This window comes from Rhinolophus sinicus, linkage group LG01 (assembly GCF_036562045.2).
Source record: "Rhinolophus sinicus isolate RSC01 linkage group LG01, ASM3656204v1, whole genome shotgun sequence".
In the NCBI taxonomy this organism is placed as follows: Eukaryota; Metazoa; Chordata; class Mammalia; order Chiroptera; family Rhinolophidae; genus Rhinolophus; species Rhinolophus sinicus.
The window spans coordinates 126,766,306-126,787,493 of NC_133751.1; the positions used below are offsets into that span (position 1 = coordinate 126,766,306).

The 21,188-nt window shown below is 38.7% G+C and overlaps 1 protein-coding gene across 3 annotated transcripts in view; it reads right to left on the reverse strand.

The window, feature by feature from the left end:
• The window catches only part of MAP3K19 (mitogen-activated protein kinase kinase kinase 19), a 70,584-nt gene extending 51,847 nt beyond the window's left edge, over positions 1-18,737 (reverse strand). For 2 of the 3 annotated variants that reach the window (XM_074335537.1, XM_019731164.2), the window contains exons 1-2: positions 18,451-18,737; positions 13,222-13,417 (exon numbers count right to left, since the gene is read on the reverse strand). In XM_074335537.1, the coding sequence (XP_074191638.1) occupies positions 13,222-13,395 (174 nt within the window). In that variant the 5' untranslated portion in view covers positions 13,396-13,417; positions 18,451-18,737. The remainder of the gene's footprint in view (positions 1-13,221; positions 13,418-18,450) is intronic. The other variant, XM_074335542.1, reaches the window with a different exon arrangement.
• Between the last annotated feature and the right edge of the window lie 2,451 nt (positions 18,738-21,188).

Sequence of the window (21,188 nt, forward strand, 5' to 3'; positions counted from 1 at the left end):
AGGCAAGACGAAGAGGCCCACTACTGAATTCACCTAAAGGTGGGCGATTCGCGTGAGCAGGGGTCAGGGGTGGGGGGGAGGAGGGAAGGGAGAAGCGCAGAGACGGAGCCACGCGGGCGCAGGACGCAGACCTACCTCAGTGCACCGAGCTCACTGCATCCCGGAACTACCGCAGCTGTGGGAGAGGGAAGAACTCGGACTGCTAGGGCTCCGCTTATGGCCCACAGGGCTGAGGGGACAGCATATAACACGGCTGAACCCAACACTCACGGCAGAGACCTTGGAGAAAAGACTGAGGGAAGAAGGCTGAAAACGGTGGTTTAAGCCTTCACTGCCGAGCAGAGAATGGAACCCTTAGGCACTGAGACTAGCCACCCCCTCCCTACCCTCCTAGAGCTCGCCCCACCCCCACCTGCCTGGTGCTAGAAGTAGAACAGTAGCAGTGTCAGATCAACAGAACAGAATATTTGCTGTTCTGGGAACTGTGGACCACAGACACAGATTCTCAGCCCAACTATTTCTGGCAAAGGGGAGGGAGCTGTGGAAGCAGGACCTGCTGTGGTGGTGGTCGCCGCCATTGCTCTGGGCCACCTCTCACAACTCACCCCACCCCTGGCCCGACCTATCTGGGCGGATCCCTGCAGGAGTAAACAGAACTGCTGAAACATACAGGCTCTGAATCTGGTGCAGGAAGAGCTTTGGAGCTTCAAAATTTCTCCACAAACCTATACAACACCATGCCTTTGACCCAGGCGAACTATTAACAGAGGACAAGCCTGTCAACAAAGGAATCCCCCCACCCCATTGTGTGAGAAGCTGGAATAGTGCAAAGAAAACATAGCACTACCATGTGTGAGAGAAAAAAAGGCTGCAGTCGGAGAGAAAATAAAACATTCTACCAACAAGTACTGGAAAACGAAAGAAAGACCTCTTCCTATCAACCTGTTGCAGAAGCCACTCCTGTAGATGTCTAGGAAGAGAAATAATAAATCAGTAATTGCCATGAATAACCAAGGAAACAAGACAGCTCAGAAAGAAAGTGAAAAGTCTCCAGAAAAGGAACTTAAAGATATGGAAATATGTGACTTAAATGACAGAGAATTCAAGATTGCAGTTCTGAAAAACTCAACGAGATGCAAGAAAACACAGAAAGGCAGTTTAATGAACTCAGAAACACAATCAAAGAACAACATGAGCATTTTACCAAAGAGATTGAAATTTTAAAAAAGAACCAAATAGAATTTCTGGAGATTAAGAACTCAATAGAAGAAATTAAGAATGAAATAACCAGCTTAGGTAGTAGAGTTGATCAGATGGAGGAAAGAATCAGTGACATCGAAGATAGAAACCTGGAAATGACACAGATGGAAGAAGAAAGAGACTTGAGACTTAAAAGAAATGAAAGAACTCTACAAGAACTTTCTGACTCCATCAGAAAGAGCAATATAAGAATAATGGGCATACTAGAAGGAGAAGAAAGAGAGCAAGGAACAGAGAATATATTCAAACAAATTGTCGATGAGAACTTCCCAAACTTATGGACAGAACTGGATCCTTGATTTCAAGAAGCAAATAGAACACCTAATTACCTCAGTCCCAACAGGCTTTCTCCAAGGCACATTGTATTGAAGCTGTCTAAAATCAACGACAAAGAAAGAATCCTCAAAGCAGCCAGGGAAAAGAAGATGGTAAGCTACAAAGGAAAGCCCATTAGATTATCATCAGATTTTTCAGCAGAAACTCTACAAGCCAGAAGGGAGTGGAACCAAATATTCAAACTATTGAAAGAGAGAAATTATGAGCCAAGAATAATATATCCAGCAAAGATATCCTTTAGATATGAAGGAGGAATAAAGACCTTTCCAGACATACAGAAGCTGAGGGAATTTTCTAATACATGACCTGCACTACAAGAAATACTAAAGGAGGCTATTCGACCACCATCAACAGGGACAATTTGTGGCAACCAAAACATAAAAAGGGGAGAGTAAAGGCCTGAACCGAATATGGGAATGGAGAAAGTAAGCGTGCTGAAGAAAATGGAATACTCTAAATATCAAACTTTCTTTTACATAAACTTAAGGGTAACCACTCAAAAAAAATCCAGAACTGAAATATATACTGTAATAAAAGAAGAAACAGAGGGAAACATCATAGAATACCACCACACAGAAATAATAGACAACAACAAAATGCAAAGAAACAATGGAGACACAGCCTTACCAGAAAACTAAAGATAGAATGACAGGAAATCCTCACATATCAATAATCACCCTAAATGTAAATGGACTGAACTCACCAATAAAAAGGCACAGAGTAGCAGATTGGATCAAAAAACTAAACCCAACCATATGCTGTCTCCAAGAGACACATCTCAGCTACAAGGACAAGAATAGACTCAAAGTAAAAGGGTGGAAATTGACACTCCAAGCAAATGGTACCCAGAGAAAATCAGGTGTAGCCATAATGATATCAGATGAAACAGACTTCAGGGTGAAAAAGATAACAAGAGACAAAGATGGACATTTCATAATGGTAAAGGGACTATACAACAAGAAGACATAACAGTCATCAATATTTATGCCCCCAATCAGGGAGCACCAAAATATACCAAGCAACTACTAACAGAACTAAAGGGAGAAATTGACCAAAACACAATTATACTAGGGGACTTAAATACATCATTGACAGCTATGGATAGATCATCCAAACAGAAAATAAATAATGAAATAGCAGCCCTAAATGACACATTAGATGAAATGGACATAATTGACATATATAGAGCACTTCATCCTAAAACATCAGACTATACATTTTTTTCTAGTGTACATGGAACATTCTCAAGGATAGACCATATATTGGGACATAAAATCAGCCTCAGCAAATTTAAGAAGATTGAAATCATACCAAGCATATTCTCTGATCACAAGGCTTTGAAATTGGTATCAACTGCAAAAAGAAAGCAGGAAAAAACACAAATACATGGAGATTAAACAATATACTTTTAAAGAACGACTGGGTCAAAGAAGAAATTAGAGGAGAGATTAAAAGATACATAGAAACAAATGACAATGAAAATACATCCTACCAAAATTTTTGGGATGCAGCGAAAGTTTTAAGAGGGAAATTTATATCATTACAGGCCTATCTCAAGAAACAAGAAAAATCCCAAATAAGTAACCCCATGTTACACCTTAAAGAACTAGAAAAAGAAGAACAAATGAAAGCCAAGGTCAGCAGAAGAAAGGAAATAACAAAAATCAGAGCAGAACTAAATGAACTAGAGAACAAAAAGACAATAGAAAAAAATTAACGTGACAAAGAGCTGGCTCTTTGTAAAGATTAACAAAATTGACAAACCCTTGGCTAGACTCACTAAGATAAAAAGAGAGAAGACACTAATTAACAAAATCAGAAATGAAAAAGGGGAAGTTATCATGGACACCACAGAAATACAAAGGATCATCCAAGAATACTATGAAGGACTATATGCCACCAAATTCAATAACCTAGAAGAAATGGACAAGTTCTTAGAAACATATAGCCTTCCAAGGCTGAACCATGAAGAACTGGAAAATCTAAACAGACCGATCACCAGTAATGAAATTGAATCAGTCATCCAAAACCTTCCCAAAAGCAAAAGTCCGGGACCAGATGGCTTCACTAGTGAATTCTACCAAACCTTCAAAGAGGATCTAATACCAGCCCTGCTCAAACTCTTCCAAAAAATTGAAGAACAGACACTACTCCCTAACTCATTTTATGAGGCCAACATTACCCTGATACCAAAATCTGGCAGGGACAACACAAAAAAAGAGAACTACATACCAATATCTCTGAGGAATACAGATGCAAAAATCCTGAACAAAATTCTAGCAAATCGAATACAACAATGCATTAAGAAGATTATTCATCACGACCAAGTGGGGTTCATCCTAGAGGTCAAGGATGGTTCAACCTATGAAAATCCATCAATGTGATACATCATATAAACAAAACAAAGAACAAAAACCCTATGATTATATCAATTGATGCAGTAAAAGCATTTGACATGATACAACATCCATTTATGATTAAAACAATTAATAAAATAGGTATAGAAGGAAAATACCTTAGCATAATAAAGGCCATATGTGACAAGCCCTCAGCTAATCTCATAATTAATGGTGAAAAACTGAAGGCCTTTGCTCTACGTTCAGGAACATGACAGGGCTGTCCCCTATCACCTCTGCTTTTCAACATAGTGCTGAAAGTCCTTGCCAGAGCAATCAGGAAAGAGAAAGAAATAAAAGGCATCCAAATTGGAAATGAAAAAGTTAAATTATCACTCTTTGCAGATGACATGATGCTATATATAGAAAACCCTAAAGACTCTACCAAAAAGCTATTAGAAACAATCAACGAATACAGTAAAGTTGCTGGCTACAAAATCAACGTACAAAAGTCCATTGCCTTCCTATATACTAACAATGAAATCTCAGAAAAAGAAATACAAAAAACAATTCCTTTTGCAATTGCAGCAAAAAGAATAAAATACCTAGGAATAAACTTAACCAAGGATGTGAAAGACCTATATGCTGAAAACTATAAGACATTTTTGAAAGAAATTGAAGAAGACACAAAGAAATGGAAAGACATTCCATGCCCATGGATTGGAAGAATCAACATAGTTAAAATGGCCATATTACCCAAAGCAATATACAGATTCAATGCAATCCCCATCAAAATCCCAATGGCATTTTTTAAAGAAATAGAACAAAAAAATCATCAGATTTGTTTGGAACCACAAAAGACCCTGAATAGCCAAAGCAATCTTAAGAAAAAAGAACAATACTGGAAGTATCACACTCCCTGACTTTAACTTGTACTACAGGGCTACAATAATCAAAACAGCATGGTATTAGCAGAAAAACAGACAAGTAGACCAATGGAATAGATTTGAGAACCCAGAAATAAAACCACATAAATATGGACAGATAATTTTTGACAAAGAAGCAAAAAACATGCAATGGAGAAAAGACAGCCTCTTCAATAAATGGTGCTGGGAGAATTGGATAGCCACATGCAAAAGAATGAAACTGGACTGCTAGCTGTCACCATGTACCAAAATTAATTCAAAATGGATCAAAGACTTAAGCATAAGACCTGACACAATAAACTGCATAGAAGAAAACATAGGTACTAAACTTATGGACTTTGGGTTCAAAGAGCATTTTATGAATTTGACTTCAAAGGCAATGGAAGTAAAAGCTAAAATAAACGAATTGGACTATTTGAAACTTAAAATCTTCTGCACAGCAAAAGAAACCATCGACAAAATAAAGAGGCAACCAACTAAATGGGAGAAGATTTTTGCAAACAGTGCCTCTGATAAGGGGCTAATATCCAAAATATGTAAGGAACTCATACAACTCAACAACAAACAAACAAACAAACCCAATAAAAAAATGGGAAGAAGACCTGAAGAGACATTTCTCCAAAGAAGACATACAAATGGCCAATAGACATATGGAACAATGCTCAACATCACTAATCATCAGAAAAATGCAAATGAAAACCACAATGAGATGTCACCGCACCCCAGTCAGAATGGCTATCATCAGCAAGACAAATAGTAACAAGTGTTGGAGAGGCTGTGGAGAAAAAGGAACCCTCATACACTGTTGGTGGGAATGCAGACTGGTGCAGCCACTATGGAAGGCAGTTTGGAGGTTCCTCAAAATTTTACGAATAGAATTACCATATGACCCAGCAATCCCTTTCCTGGGTATCTACCCAAAAAATCTGAAAACATTTATACATAAAGACACGTGTGCTCCAATGTTCATTGCAGCTTTATTTACGGTGGCCAAGACATGGAAACAACCAAATAAATAACCTCATGTTACACCTTAAAGAACTAGAAAAAGAAGAACAAGTAAAACCCAAGGTCAGCAGAAGAAAGGAAATAACAAAAATTAGAGCAGAACTAAATGAAATAGAGAACAAAAAGACAATAGAAAAAATTAATATGACAAAGAGCTGGTTCTTTGAAAAGATTAACAAAATTGACAAACCCTTGGCTAGACTTACTAAGATAAAAAGAGAAGACACTGATTAACAAAATCAGAAAAAAAGAGGAAGTTATCACGGACACCACAGAAATACAAAGGATCATCCAAGAATACTATGAAGGACTATATGCCACCAAATTCAACAACCTAGAAGAAATGGACAAGTTCTTAGAAACATATAGCCTTCCAAGGCTGAGCCATGAAGAACTGGAAAATCTAAACAGACCGATCACCAGTAATGAAATTGAATCAGTCATCCAAAACCTTCCCAAAAGCAAAAGTCCGGGACCAGATGGCTTCACTAGTGAATTCTACCAAACCTTCAAAGAGGATCTAATACCAATTCTGCACAAACTCTTCCAAAAAATTGAAGAAGAGACAGTACTCCCTAACTCATTTTATGAGGCCAACATTACCCTGATACCAAAACCTGGTAAGGACAGCACAAAACAAGAAAACAACAAACCAATATATCTGATGAATACCGATGCAAAAATCCTAAATAAAATTCTAGCAAATCGAATACAACAATGCATTAAAAAGATTATTCATCACGACCAAGTGGGGTTCATCCCCGGGGCACAAGGATGGTTCAACATATGCAAATCCATCAATGTGATACATCACATAAACAAAATAAAGGACAAAAATCATATGATTATATCAATTGATGCAGAAAAAGCATTTAACAAGATACAACATCCATTTATGATTAAAACACTTAATAAAATAGGTATAGAAGGAAAATACCTTAACATAATAAAGGCCATATATGACAAACCCTCAGCTAATCTCATAATTAATGGTAAAAAACTGAAGCCCTTTGCTCTATATTCAGGAACACAACAGGGCTGTCCCCATCACCTCTGCTTTTCAAATAGTGTTGGAAGTCCTCACCAGAGCAATCAGGCAAGAGAAAGAAATAAAAGTTATCCAAATTGGGAATGAAGAAGTTAAATTGTTACTCTTTGCAGATGACATGATGCTGTATATAGAAAACCCTAAAGACTCCTCCAAAAAGCTATTAGAAACAATCAACGAATACAGTAAAGTGGCCGGCTACAAAATCAACGTACAAAAGTCCATTGCCTTCCTATATACTAACAATGAAATCTCAGAAAAAGAAATACAAACAACAATTCCTTTTGCAATTGTAGCAAAAGTAATAAAATACCTAAGAATAAACTTAACCAAGGATGTGAAAGACCTATATGCTAAAAACTATAAGATATTTTTGAAAGAAATTGAAGAAGACACAAAGAAATGGAAAGACATTCCGTGCTCATGGATTGGAAGAAAAACATAGTTAAAATGGCCATATTACCCAAAGCAATATACAGATTTAATGCAATCCCCATCAAAATCCCAATGACATTTTTTAATGAAATAGAACCAAAAATCATCAGATGTTTTTGGAACCACAAAAGACCCCGAATAGCCAAAGCAGTCTTTAGAAAAAAGAACAATAATGGAGGTATCACACTCCCTGACTTTAACTTGTACTACAGGGCTACAATAACCAAAACAGCATGGTATTGGGAGAAAAACAGACACATAGACCAATGGAACCGAATTGAGAACCCAGAAATAAAACCACATAAATATGGACAGATAATTTTTGACAAAGAAGCTAAAAAGTTACAATGGAGGAAAGACAGCCTCTTCAATAAATGGTGCTGGGAGAATTGGATAGCCACATGCAAAAGAATGAAACTGGACTGCTATTTGTCACCATGTACCAAAATTAATTCAAAATGGATCAAAGACTTAAGCATAAGACCTGACACAATAAACTGCATAGAAGAAAACATAGGTACTAAACTTATGGACCTTGGATTCAAAGAGCATTTTATGAATTTGACTCCAAAGGCAATGGAAGTAAAAGCTAAAATAAACGAATGGGACTATATGAAACTTAAAAGCTTCTGCACAGCAAAAGAAACCATCGACAAAATAAAGAGGCAACCAACTGAATGGGAGAAGATTTTTGCAAACAGTGCCTCCGATAAGGGCTAGTATCCAGAATATACAAGGAACTCATGCAACTCAACAACAAAAAACAAACAACCCAATTGAAAAATGGGCAGAGGACTTGAAGAGACATTTCTCCAAAGAGGACATACAAATGGCAAATAGACATATGAAAAAATGCTCAACATCACTAATCATCAGAGAAATGCAAATCAAAACCACAATGAGATATCACCTCACCCCAGTCAGAATGGCTATCATCAACAAGACAAATAGTAACAAATGTTGGAGAGGCTGTGGAGAAAAAGGAACCCTCATACACTGTTGGTGGGAATGCAGACTGGTGCAGCCGTTATGGAAGGCAGTGTGGAGGTTCCTCAAAAATTTACGAATAGAATTACCATATGACCCAGCAATCCCTCTCCTGGGTATCTACCCAAAAATCTGAAAACATTTATACATAAAGACACGTGTGCTCCAATGTTCATTGCAGCTTTATTTACGGTGGCCAAGACATGGAAACAACCAAAATGTCCTTCGATAGATGAATGGATAAAGAAGTTGTGGTATATATACACAATGGAATACTATTCGGCGGTAAGAAAAGATGATATAGGAACATTTGTGACAACATGGATGGATCTTGAGAGTATGATGCTAAGTGAAATAAGTCAGACAGAAAAAGCAGAGAACCATGTGATTTCACTGATATGTGGTATATAAACCAAAACCACAAAAGAACAAGATAAACAAATGAGAAACAGAAACTCATAGACACAGACAATAGTTTAGTGGTTACCAGAGGGTAAGAGGGGTGGGGGTGGGAGATGAGGGTAAGGGGGATCAAATATATGGTGATGGAAGGAGAACTGACTCTGGGTGGTGAACACACAATGGGATTTATAGATGATGTAATACAGAATTGTACACCTGAAATCTATGTAATTTTACTGACAATTGTCACCCCAATAAATTAAAACAAACAAACAAACAAACAAAAAAGAAAAAAGAGAGAGACCTTGTGGCCCTCAGACCCAGTATCCCCACTTTGGGGTACTCAAAGTCAATGACAAACATAATGGGAAAGGCCCCACCAGCCTTGCTCATCACATGGAAATGTCATAGTTAAGGAAGCAGCTGGCCTGGCTACATTGGCATCCTTGCTTTACATGAAAAAGCGGTATCTTTCCTTTTGTGGGAAGTTTCATCCCCCACTACACCACCTGAAGCAAAGCCACTGGTTCAGGAGGATTTCACATTATAGGGGTTCCCCTAAGTGCCTGGGCCTGGGGCACTGATGGGTAAGCCAAGCTTAATCGTGATGGCATGTGCTAAGCTGTTGTAGCTGGTCAGCCTCTGTATCAGCAATGCGAAACTAACAACAGATGTGATTGTTCCATGCAATGGGTAGGATTCAAGGCTGTTCCCATAGCTCTAGCCACCACTTCCCTTGATGAACCCTGCTACATTTGTACTGATTCTTGGTCTTCTGCCAATGGCCTAGCTTTTGGCTCTGCCACTTGGAAAATTATAGACTGGCAGATTCAAAACACCTTGTTAAGGCCATGAACTGTGGAAACGAACTGTCTGGGTCAACTCCTGTAGAAACCCATGGCGAGGGTCTGTTCTCTCATGGGATAGACTGGGATGAAACTATTGATTGATCCTGCACAACCCAGATTGCCTCCACTGCTGCCTGGACCCACCGTTATCAGACATGGCAACACAGCCACCAAGATAGACTGGGCACAAAGTGAAAAATTCTGTGTCTGATACAGGGGTGAAGTTGTCACTACTGAAGTAGGAAAAATAGACTTTGTGGTGGTGGAAGAAGAGAAACAACCCCAGCACCTAAAGAGAGAACATCCTAGAGCCTGTGAGGTACAGGGGAGGGAGAGTCATTAATAATCTTTGTCCTTCAGAACCACCCTGGGAGGTTTCCTCATGAAAGAAAATGTCCTGGTGTGGCTCTCCAAAACTGTGGCAAACACCTTAAATTTAACTGACTGTTGGGTTGGCTAGATATCCCAATCATGATTTGATTGCCAATTCCCTTAGCCTTACCAAGAAGTCTATTAACAACAGTGCCCGACAGCCCCCGCTCTTGTACCATCCATGTAAGATTCTTGTCAACACCTCCCGATTTCTTCTCACTCCCATTCCTGTAGCCATTACTCACTCATTCTGTGGGCGAATGAATGCTACGAGGCTATTGGCATAGACAATCAGGACTGATAATCCTCCCAAATCAGGGCCAGACTCAATTATTCAGACCGAATGGGGAATCCTCAGGCCTGCCAGTCAGCTGAGAGGCCAGGTGAAGGCTCTGTCAACCTGTGCCCCCTTACTAATGTAGGTCCCACTTGGGGGGGGGACAGGGGGACAACAACTGTAAACACCATTCTCTGCCCCACCCACACTCCCATCCCCAAGGGAAACACTTATGTGGGAACCTGGCATTAACTTGCATCCCTCCTGAAAACACGGTCTTATGCCTTAGGGGTGGTTATAAGAGACCTTCTAATCTTTAAGGAAATGCTGTCAGTAAATGATGTAGCCTCAGTTGACTTCTGAGCTCTCACCAAAATGAAACTACCATTGGTTATTTGGGGGACCTTCCAGAGGGATAGCTGACTTATCATTTATGTGCCCTCTGTGGATAATTATGCTTAAGACAGGAGTCGTCCAACTAAAAAAAAAAAAGAACAAAATTTGTCCCTGACTTTAGTTGAAGTTATCAATGACACCACTTCATCCCTGAAAGACATTAGGATTAGCAGTCCAATCATTGGCCAGGGTTGTTGTGGATGATAGAATTGCCCTAGACTTCTTCCTCGCAGGCCAAGGGGCATTCTGGGCAATGGCTAATACATGCTACTGTACCTGGATTGATACTCCAGACCCAATGGGAAGACCAAGAGAGAAGCTTCAGGAGAAACCACCTGATTTTCGAGGGCAGACCCTGATGGTTTATGGGATTTGTTCACCTGAGGGGTCCAGGACCCTGGGTGGTGTGGTTAATGCTGGCCTACGGTATGGCTTCATTCTGTTGGTCAGAGTCCTGTTCATAGAAGCTTTAATCAAATGTTGTATGAGACATATTAACGGATTTGGCCCCAGCCTTTGTTGGTCAGATTAATCAGAGTGACCAACAGAGGGCTGCACTCCTGGGGAAATTCAGCAGAAACCAAGACAATGTAGAAATGAAGGGTAGATATTTTTAGGAGACAAGTCTCCCTGGGTCTCATATTTCTACAAGTCTCATGAACAGAAGCACTAACTGCCTTTGCCCTAGACACTATTTTCAAGTTTGTTTGTATAATGAATAGCCATGGATAGCGATAGTCTCCTCTTCTGGAGCAAAGGGTAAGTTTGCTTACTGACCATTTTAAAAACTTCAGTCCCCTAAGTTTAGCGTTCCTGTCCTGCACTCCAGTCCGCTGTATGAGCAGGTCATGCGGCCCCCTTCCTATCATCCTATGGGAACGAGAGCTTAGGGAACGGACACAAAACTGCTCATACTCTGGCTAATGCTATTGTTATGAGTAAGAAAGTGCCCTTTGTTTCTGACCCATTTGTGTTTCTTATCCAAGAATCCAAGAAATTGTGGCAGGCTAACTTGTTAGTTTGCAATTAGGATAAAATCTCAGATCTTTCATAGTTCAGCAGTCTGCAGGTGAAGAGGCCTGAAAGAGGAACAAAAGTGGTTGGAGGAGGATGTGGGGTCAGTGAAGGTGTTTGTTTGTTGATGTGTCATCAAAAGGGAGGTACCTAGTATATTAAATGCTAATACAAAGTAGCATCATTGTTTGCAATAACATAAATATGAAACCACCCACCTGTCCATCAAAGTAGGATAGACAGATAAGATGTGGCGTAAATGGAATACCAGATAGCAGTAAAAATGAAAAACCACAGCTACATGTGTCGAAATGGATGCATCTCCAAAACATAGTAATGAACAGAAGAAGCAAGTTACAGAGAAACACATGCAGTGTGAGTTTGTTTTTATAAACTTCAAAAACAGGAAAAGTTAACAATGTATTATTTAGGAATATATGCAGAAGTTGGAAATGATTAACCCAAAATTCAAGGCAATGATTATGACGTGGGAGGATGCGATTCAAGAGGAGCTTATAGATGGTATTTGAGGCACTGTGGTGTTCTAATTTTTGGCTTAGATGGTTGATATATGGGTGCTAGTCTCATTTTTCTTTTAGTTGTACATACATGTTTCTTTTTAAAAGCACATATGCTAATATTTTACAGTTTGTTTAAAAAGGTGTTAATAGAAAAGAATCAAAAGAGAAAAAGAGCTAAGAATGAGCTGAGAGAGGCTAATTGAGGTTGCCAGGAAGGGTTAAGGGTCCATTTGCCTTTAGACTCCCAAGAACTTGTAGTAGAGGCACCGACCTGTGCAGCTGAGTGAAATGCATCTTTTTCAGCATCGTTTCCTCATTCCAAGCCCTTTTCTATAACCATTGTAGCCACTTCCTTGCTGCCCCTCCTCAATTCCAAGTGCTTATGTTGTTACCACTTTCACCTACGTTCTTAAAAAGGGTCTTGTAAGTTTCACACGCTGTGGTATAAATGATCAATAAGGTTGAAATGGATTATTCACTCATTGGTTTATTCATTTAATAAATATTTATGAAGCACCTAGGTATGTCAGGCACTCTAGCTGTGTATATAGCAAGAACAAAGAGGACAATCTTCTGCCCTTTTATATCTAACTGTTATTTATGTACTCCTCTTTCCCTACTATCAGGATTACATGCATTTGTTAGAACAGGGAACACATTTCCAGGACTGATGGGCCTGAGGGTGGGAAGTTAAAATGAGGAAAAACTCAGGCTCCGTTATGTGGTCTCACTGGACCATTAGCTCCTCAAGGGTGACATCTGATTCAACTTTGTATCTAACATGAAGTCTAGTATATTGCCTTGGGTATAGCAGGAATACTTGTTGACTGAGTGAGGGAATAGCTAAAGATGGCAACTGTCTAGATTATTTAGGGTCCCCCAGTTCTCCCTCCAGTAGCCCCTCACACCTTACCTCCACTGCCAACCCCCCACCCCCGCTTCATGCCTTCAGATATTCTTTCATGGAGGTGGGTGATAATGCTATCCCCAAACATCCCATCTTGGAATCCTTATCTTAGAAGACTATCCATGGACCCCTGGACACCACACGTTACCTCTGTTAGATTCTCTTCTGCTGCAGTAATGAGTAGTGTATTCCCAGTCTTTGGATGCTGAAAGTCAAGGTTTCCAAGGATGGAATGGACTTTAGAAATATGGTCACAGATGAGTTCCACATCACCTCTTGAAATTACTTCCAGGAAATCATGAATCAGTTTATTTTTATTCATCTTTCTTGTTCCATAAAATGGCCTTTAAGAGAAAATAAATGATTTAATTAAATGACAGCTCACAAAAGAGTGGGTGATTCAAATGTAACATATTCTATTTTTAGTGTCACCTGTTTCATTCTCTTATATGTAAAATATTGTAAGAGTTTTAAAGACAATTTTGAATAAGGGGGAAACCCATAATCCCACCAATTTTGGTTCTTTGCACACGTGCAAATTAGGAACAATAATAATTTTACTATCACTTTGCAAGATATGCTATGGTGAGGAAAGGATGGATCAACACCAGAATAGAAAGTGTACAAGCTTTGGAGACTTGTAGAATCCGAGGTCAAATCCCTCATCCACAGATTATCAACTGTGTATTCTTGAGCACGTCACTCAACTTCTCTGAACTTCATATACTCATCTCTAACATGGAAATGATAATGCCCTCTTCAAATGGTTAGTGAGGATTGGAAATACTATATACAAAGTGTTGGCTCATTCTGTTGGAGAAAATTCTTGTAGGATTTTATTTTCTTTAGTGTTCTGTTATTAAAACTCCTATAAGTATTTTCTTTGTGGAAGTGTGATCTTCCCAACAATACTGTAAACTCTTCCATAGCAGGGACCTTCCATCTCTTCTGTTTTTGTATCCTCCATAATTCTAGCACAGTGTGAGTCATTGAAGAACCTGGTGGCCACCATTAGAGATTTTCCAGGGAAGTCTTAATTTTAAATATCCCCTCAGTTTTCCAAATCATTGAGGTAGCTCTTAAACTGCAGTTTTTGAAGTCACCAAACTGTTTCCCCCCCGTGGAGCCTCTTGCTGTTGGAAACAACACAAAATCCTCCGTTAGACTCTGTATTTCATTTTCAGCTTCGGACACCATAGTCATATGCTAATTCATTGAGTAAGCAATTTACTTACAATGAACTGGCATTTGTTTGGAAGCAAAAGAACAAAAGGCCCGTTTCATACTACAACTTTGTGGAGAAAAGCTAAGAAAAATACACCAGAAAAAAAGTCTAGAATTGGTCTTCACCGTTCTAAACACACAGATGCCTTCAGAATACATGGGGCAAACTACATGGAGTGGTTTTTCTCACAGAGAACATGTACTTCACCCCAGGAATAGTACTGTTTGATAAATTCATCCCATTCACTTAAGAGGATACTATTGTCTTCAGGATCTTTCATTGACTTGTCACAATAGAACGTAATATAAAATAGTTAAGACAAAATACAAGGAAGAAAATACATAATGAAGCGTCAAAGCAAATGATAGATATTGAATCTTATAGATGCCAGAGAAATGAGATGGTCATATGGGCTGGAGCATTCATGGAAAGAAAGGCATCAATAATATTTGGAGACCCTGAGTGAAGGAGGAAAGCCGGTTTGAGTGGGGGAAGGGCACGAACAAAGGCCTATACCCAGGGTCAGTGAGGAGAGAGTGGACCCAGTGGGAATTTACACTCTACTGCTGAACAGGCCTGGAAGGCCAAGGACAGTTCTGAATAGTGACTTTTAGAAACGCTGACACTTTAGGAAGATTATTAGGATAGTGAATAGAAAGCACAAAGAAAAAAAATTGAAAGTAAAGCTTACCAGGACTTGTGATAGATTGGCCACAGAAAATGAAAGATGGGTCCAAGAGGGTGGGGTTGGGCAGCTGGGAAAGGCCTGATGCGGAGGAAGCACGCGTTTACATTTATGGAATGATAATAGATGCGGTCAGCAGCAGAGCCAGCATGGAAGGAAGGCGTTTTGTATCTTTGGCTTTTGAAGAAGCGTGGCCTTTGCTTAGTGCAGTTTCCTACACTTCCTTAAGCATAAGTGTTATGCGATACCTTTGTTATAAATATTGATTTCCAGATTCCTTTTGATTTAGTAGCTCTGGCATGAGACTGGGAACTCTCCTCCCTTTTTGTTTTAATTTTAAAAAATTAATAGACTGTATTTTTTAGAGCAGTTTTAGGTTCACAACAAAATTGAGTGGAAAGCACAGAGAATTCCCATATACTCCCTGACGCCCCCCCTCTCCGCCCAAACACACTATCAGCATCCAACCCCAGAGGTATACATTTGTTACAAGTGATGAACATACATTTTGACACATCATTATCATCCAAAGTCTAGAATTCACATTAGGGTTCACTCTCAAGTTTGCATATTCTAAGGGTTTGGATAAATGTCTAATGACATGTATCCACCATTACTGTATCAGTAGTTTCACTGCCCTGAAAATCTTTCATGCTCTACCTGTTCCATTCCCCCTCCTCTCTAATCCCTGGCAACTGTTGATTGTCTCCAGGATGTACTTTTTTCTTTTTTTATTTTCTCAAGCATTCAGATGATTGTTATCATTAGACAACTTCTGGAAACACCGACCTAGTGATTAGAATCCAAACCACAACCTTTCTTGTAATTCACTTTATTTTCTAATCGACATTTATCATTTCCACTATTCCTCTTGATTTAAGTTTCCTAGGATAAATAATAGTGTTTCCCCAAATTTCTAGTAGAGAATAAATTGAAATAAAGAATCAATTCCTAAAGTCTTTTTCTACCTTTCCTCAAAATGACATTACATAAGAAAACCAATACTATAATACATGTATTAAATGCTTACTATATGCCACACACATTCTAAATGCTTTACATATATTTTGTCTGTTTAATACCAAACAACACTGTCAGAACAGTAGTATTACTATCCATATTTTACAGGTGAGGAAGGCAAAGCGCAAGCATTGACAAAATGGGATCTCACACTGGAGAGATGTGTCAGTGCCCCGAAAGACTTAATGGAACTAGTATTTAAATGAACATTTGTAAAATAAGCCTATCTTCATTTCCTCATTTGCAACTTAGGTAGAAGGGGTTGGGTTAATCATGTTCCTCCATGGCAGTATTGGGCCTTGTCCAGTTTTCCTCTTGTTCATTTGTCCCCCCTTCAGCTCGGATCCCCTGTCCCACTTCCCTCTGCCTCACAGGAACCCAACCTAATGTGCCTGGAGGTATCCTCGTATATGTATGTCTTTATAAGGCATATGGCACTGTTATGTGTGTGTGCCTGTTTTAAATTTGCAGAAATGATGTTGTATCATAGATCTTGCTACTTATTTTTGCTTTAGCCTTATACGTCTGCGTACCTCTGGTTGTTTGCTTCCAATGGCTGTATCGTATGCATCCACCAGTTTTTATTAACCCTTCCCTTGATGACTGACATCTAAGTTGCTCCAACTTCCCACTTCATAAACAACACTGTGATAAATATCCTTGTTCAGGCCTTGTTACACACTATGCAAAAGTCTCTCTGGGGTGAATGGGCCGAGTGTATTTAATTTCACCAAATACTTCCGGATTGTTCTCTAGAATGGCTGTATAAACTTACACCCCACCAGTAGTGCCTGTTTACTTTAAGCTTTCTAAAGGAAGCCGACATTTGGTTGATTGCTGTCACTTAATCATCATTATCCTAATCATTAGCATTAGATAAGCGGTGTACTTTGAACTTTACTAAGGGCTGGCTGAGGGAACACATGATACACTCGGCCACAGAAATCAGAAATCAGGCCACAGAAAATTTGAAAACCAGTATACATATCTGCCCTAGCAAATTGCTTTACAACTTGTATTTATATAGTTATTTTTGAAAATGCAACACTATTTGCAATATCAAGTAAAAGAAATGCTTTTGAAAACAAAGGATAATTAAAACCTGTCCTTCAATAAAGCTGAAAATCAGATATTCAAATAACAAGGAGACAAGAAATATATATTTATATCACCAGCTTATTCATAAAGTGAAAGTAAGACCCCCAAAGGTATTTTTTCCCATAGTTATTACTCCTGGTAATGAAATGACAATGTATGTTATGGAGTTGTGGTTTAAATTAACTGAGAACATTTCACAAATACTATCTACTCTCTAAATAAAAAATAAAAATTAAGATTTAAACCAAACTGCAACCTGAAAATTATCAAATCGAATCACTAATATACTGGGCAATGTTGTCATTACATGGTCATCCATTGTCTCACATGCTCACTAGTGACTAGAGGAAGACAGTGATGATTGACAGTAGCAGTATTCCTATATACAGAGGGTGCCAAAAAAAGTATACACATTTTAAGAAAGGAAAACTGTATTAAAATCTTAATACTCAACATATACCGATAAAAAAAGATGAATACAAGTCATGTTTGACTTCCGCAATTACAAGAGGTGCTCAAAGTGGTTACCATCAGCGTCCAGACACTTCTGGTTATGGTGAACTACTGCTTGAGCAACGTTGGCCAAAGTGTCCACTTTATACATTGTGTCGGCACCCCTGGTACAGTTCTCTCTTTCAATTAACATGGACAGACCCACATTGCTTTTGACTAGTAAGCTCCCTACATTTCAGGCTGTACATTTCCATTTTAAGTTTTTTTCATAAGAAAATTTTTCTCAGTTTCCCTCTAGGATTAGTTTGATCAATGATTTATAAGCAATAATATTTCATTCCACAGGGATTTCTGATGTAGTATCTATTGAAGCCCAGTTTCTTTTATCTTCAATTGTGTGAATGGTTAATTCTAAAACAAAATCTTTTTATTACACTGTACATTTGATTTGGAATCTTATGTAATTAAAACAAAACAATCAGAATCCTCTTTCATGTTGAGAAAATATGACCAAGGATACATATATACAATAATAGGTGATTACAAGAAAGTTTATACCATGTAAAGTCAACACATGTTGAGGTGATTAAAATAAAAGATTGTCCCTGGGCATAATTCAATGGAAGCAAGTACTTTATATGCTGTTCTTGTTTTTACCAGTTTAGCCTATAGTCTAAAGGCATTTGCATAAAATATTAGAAGACATTGTCTCAATATTGGAAAAGTCAAAAATAGCTTATGATAACAACTCTAACAATATAATTATTTGAGATTAGGACGCACTTTTCTCTATCAGTTTACCCAATGTTCCTCCTCTGGGATACCCTTTGGGGTGAAAAAAAGTCATAACATATGCTATTATCTTAAATGTGATGAAAAGTGGAGATTTGGCTTACCTATGGTGTGTTTTGCCGAGAGAGTTGGTACACAGTTGAAGAAACAGCAAGCCAAACAGCAGTCCACGTCATCCTAATTCATTGTGGCATTGATTTCAGGGACAGCTTGTCAACTCGCACTTCAACAAGGGGTACATTTAAAAGCAGCATAGATTTAGATTTTTTTCGTTGATTATTTTCCACTGTTACACAGCTCAAAATACTTTTGAAAAAAATAATTAAAGCTGGTTCTGCGTGCACAAACCCTTCAGTTAGCTGCAAAACGACTGCTTAGTTTACGGGCTGTCACCCAGGCAACCATCCACTGTGCACTTAGCTTGGAGAATTGAAAGCAGGACAATCTCATCCAGGAAAGAAAACAAGTATTGTACACTCCTCAAAGTTGCTGTTTAAGTGCTTAAAAGAGTTGTATCCTTGTGTATTTCCCTAGTTGGCACAATTGCTATTATCACCAACCCACTGAGATTTTCTCCAGGAAAGCCATACCTTTGTAATCACTGTAATATGCCAGAAGGGCTCCTTTCCAAATATGACTGAATCTTACAGAGTGAGAACCCAATAAATTAGGCCCAAAGTGGTTGTATTATAGAGTCATGCTTGAGAAACCACTGGTGAATGGAAATTCTTACATTAGAACATATTTCTTGTCTCTACTTGTGATATTTCCAAGCAAATGCTTCAGTAAATGGACTACATTTTTTTCATCACCCAACTCAAACTGAAGCAATCTGACGTTAATCCAAGCACATACAGGCTGTTACTCTGTTTTACTTCCTACAACCTACCTTGTTTTCTCCTCCCAGTAAGAATAGTACACTCTCTGAGCTTTGAGCTATGTCAAGAGAAAGTGAGAAGTACTGTGGATTTCTGATGTTTAAGATCTCTGCAGGACTACCCTTGGGTTTAGGCTGGTCTGCAACCCATCAGTATTTCAATTGGTTCCCCCAAGAGTAATCCTCTTCTTGTCTCTCATTTTGAGAAATAGTCATTCATTCATTCAAATCATGTTTTTCCAGAAATTCAGATTTTCAGAAACAGTGGTGAGTCAGGCTTGCAACACAAAAACAATATTAAACGATAAGGCCACCAAGGAGCTGTGTAAAAGGCTCTAAGGAAGCATGGAAGGGGAGTGTCTAACTTTCTGGGTTGGAAGGAGTAGGGTATATTAGTTTTCCAGGGCTTCCATAGCAAAATACCACAGACAGGATGGCTTACACAACAGAAATTTATTTTGCTACCGTTCTGAGGCTGGAAGTCCAAGATCAAGGTTGGCAGGTTTGGTACCTCCTGAGGCCTTTCTTGTTGGCTTTCAGATAGCTGCTTCTCACAACGTCCTCACATGCTCTCTTCTCTGTGTACTTGCATACCTGGTGTCTCTCCATGTGTCCTAATCTCCTTTTCTAATAAAGATTCCAGTCAGATTGGACTAGGGCCCTCTCTAATCTCCTTTTTAAAGGCCTCATCTCCAAATACAGTCACACTCTAGGTACTAGGGCTTAGGGCTTCAACATATGAATTTTGGGGGAACACAGTTCAGCCCATCACAGAATTACATAGGGAGCCCTCAGCAAAGAGATAATGATCTGAGCTAAAACTTAAAGGACAAATAGTTCACCACGTAAACCACAGACAGAAAGACCTTGCAAGTAGACTAAACAACAGCATGTCTATAGAAAAGATAAAAGCACAAAATACTGAAAACATTTGGGGAGAGACGTGATCAAATCTGTGTTTTAGAAAGTTCCTCCTGACTGCAGGATTGAAAAATAATTGAAGGAGAGGGACAGATAGAAAAGTTAGAAGATTATTGTAATGTGTGTGTCAGGAAAAAAATAATGCTGACTTAAATCAATAACAGTAAAGATAAATGGAAGGAGCTGAGTCAAGAAATTTTAAAAAAGGAAAAAAGCATGTTCCAGGTTTTTCAGGAATATAGTATAGTAGGCTGTGTTATTTAGACCAATCCTTCTACTGGTAACAAATAAAAATGCTGAGTAAAATATTTTAGAATTTTCTTAACAGAGAAGAAAAGCTAACAAGGTAATAAAAAATTACCAGGCTAAAATGTAGGTGAAAATAAGAACCCATATTGTTTAAGGATGACTGCTATCACCACTTTTTTTCAACATTGAAGGGGAGAATTTAGTCAGCATATTAAGGCCAAAGAAAAACAGAAGGGAAAAAGAAAACAATAAAAGTTAAAGATTGGAAAGGAAGAAACAAAATTGACATTATTCATGGTTACTATGAATGTGTATGTGGAAATACAAAAGAATTACAAGAATTAATAAAAATTGCTGATTCGATCCTCTGCTTCATCTAATCTGCTGTTGATTCATTCTAGAGTACTCTTCATTTCAATTATTGTATTCTTTATTTCTGATGGCTTCTTTTAAATGGTTTCTATGTCCTTCTTTATGCTCATTATCTCTTTGTTGAACTTCTCACTAACTTCCTTAAGCATCCTTATAATCAGTGTTTTAAACTCTGTCTCTGGTAGGTTGGTTGCCTCCATTCCATTTAGTTCTATTTCTGGTGGTTTCTCCTGTTCTTTTATTTGGGACGTGTTTCTTTGTTTCCTCATTTGGCTGCCTCTCTGTGTTTGCTTCTATGTATTAGGTAGATCTTCTATGTCTCTAAGTCTTTGCCAGGTGGCCTTATGTAGTATGTGTCCCATGTGGTCCAGGGCACTGTCTCCCTGATCACCTTTGTGTGTTCCAGGAGCATCCCTTGTGTGT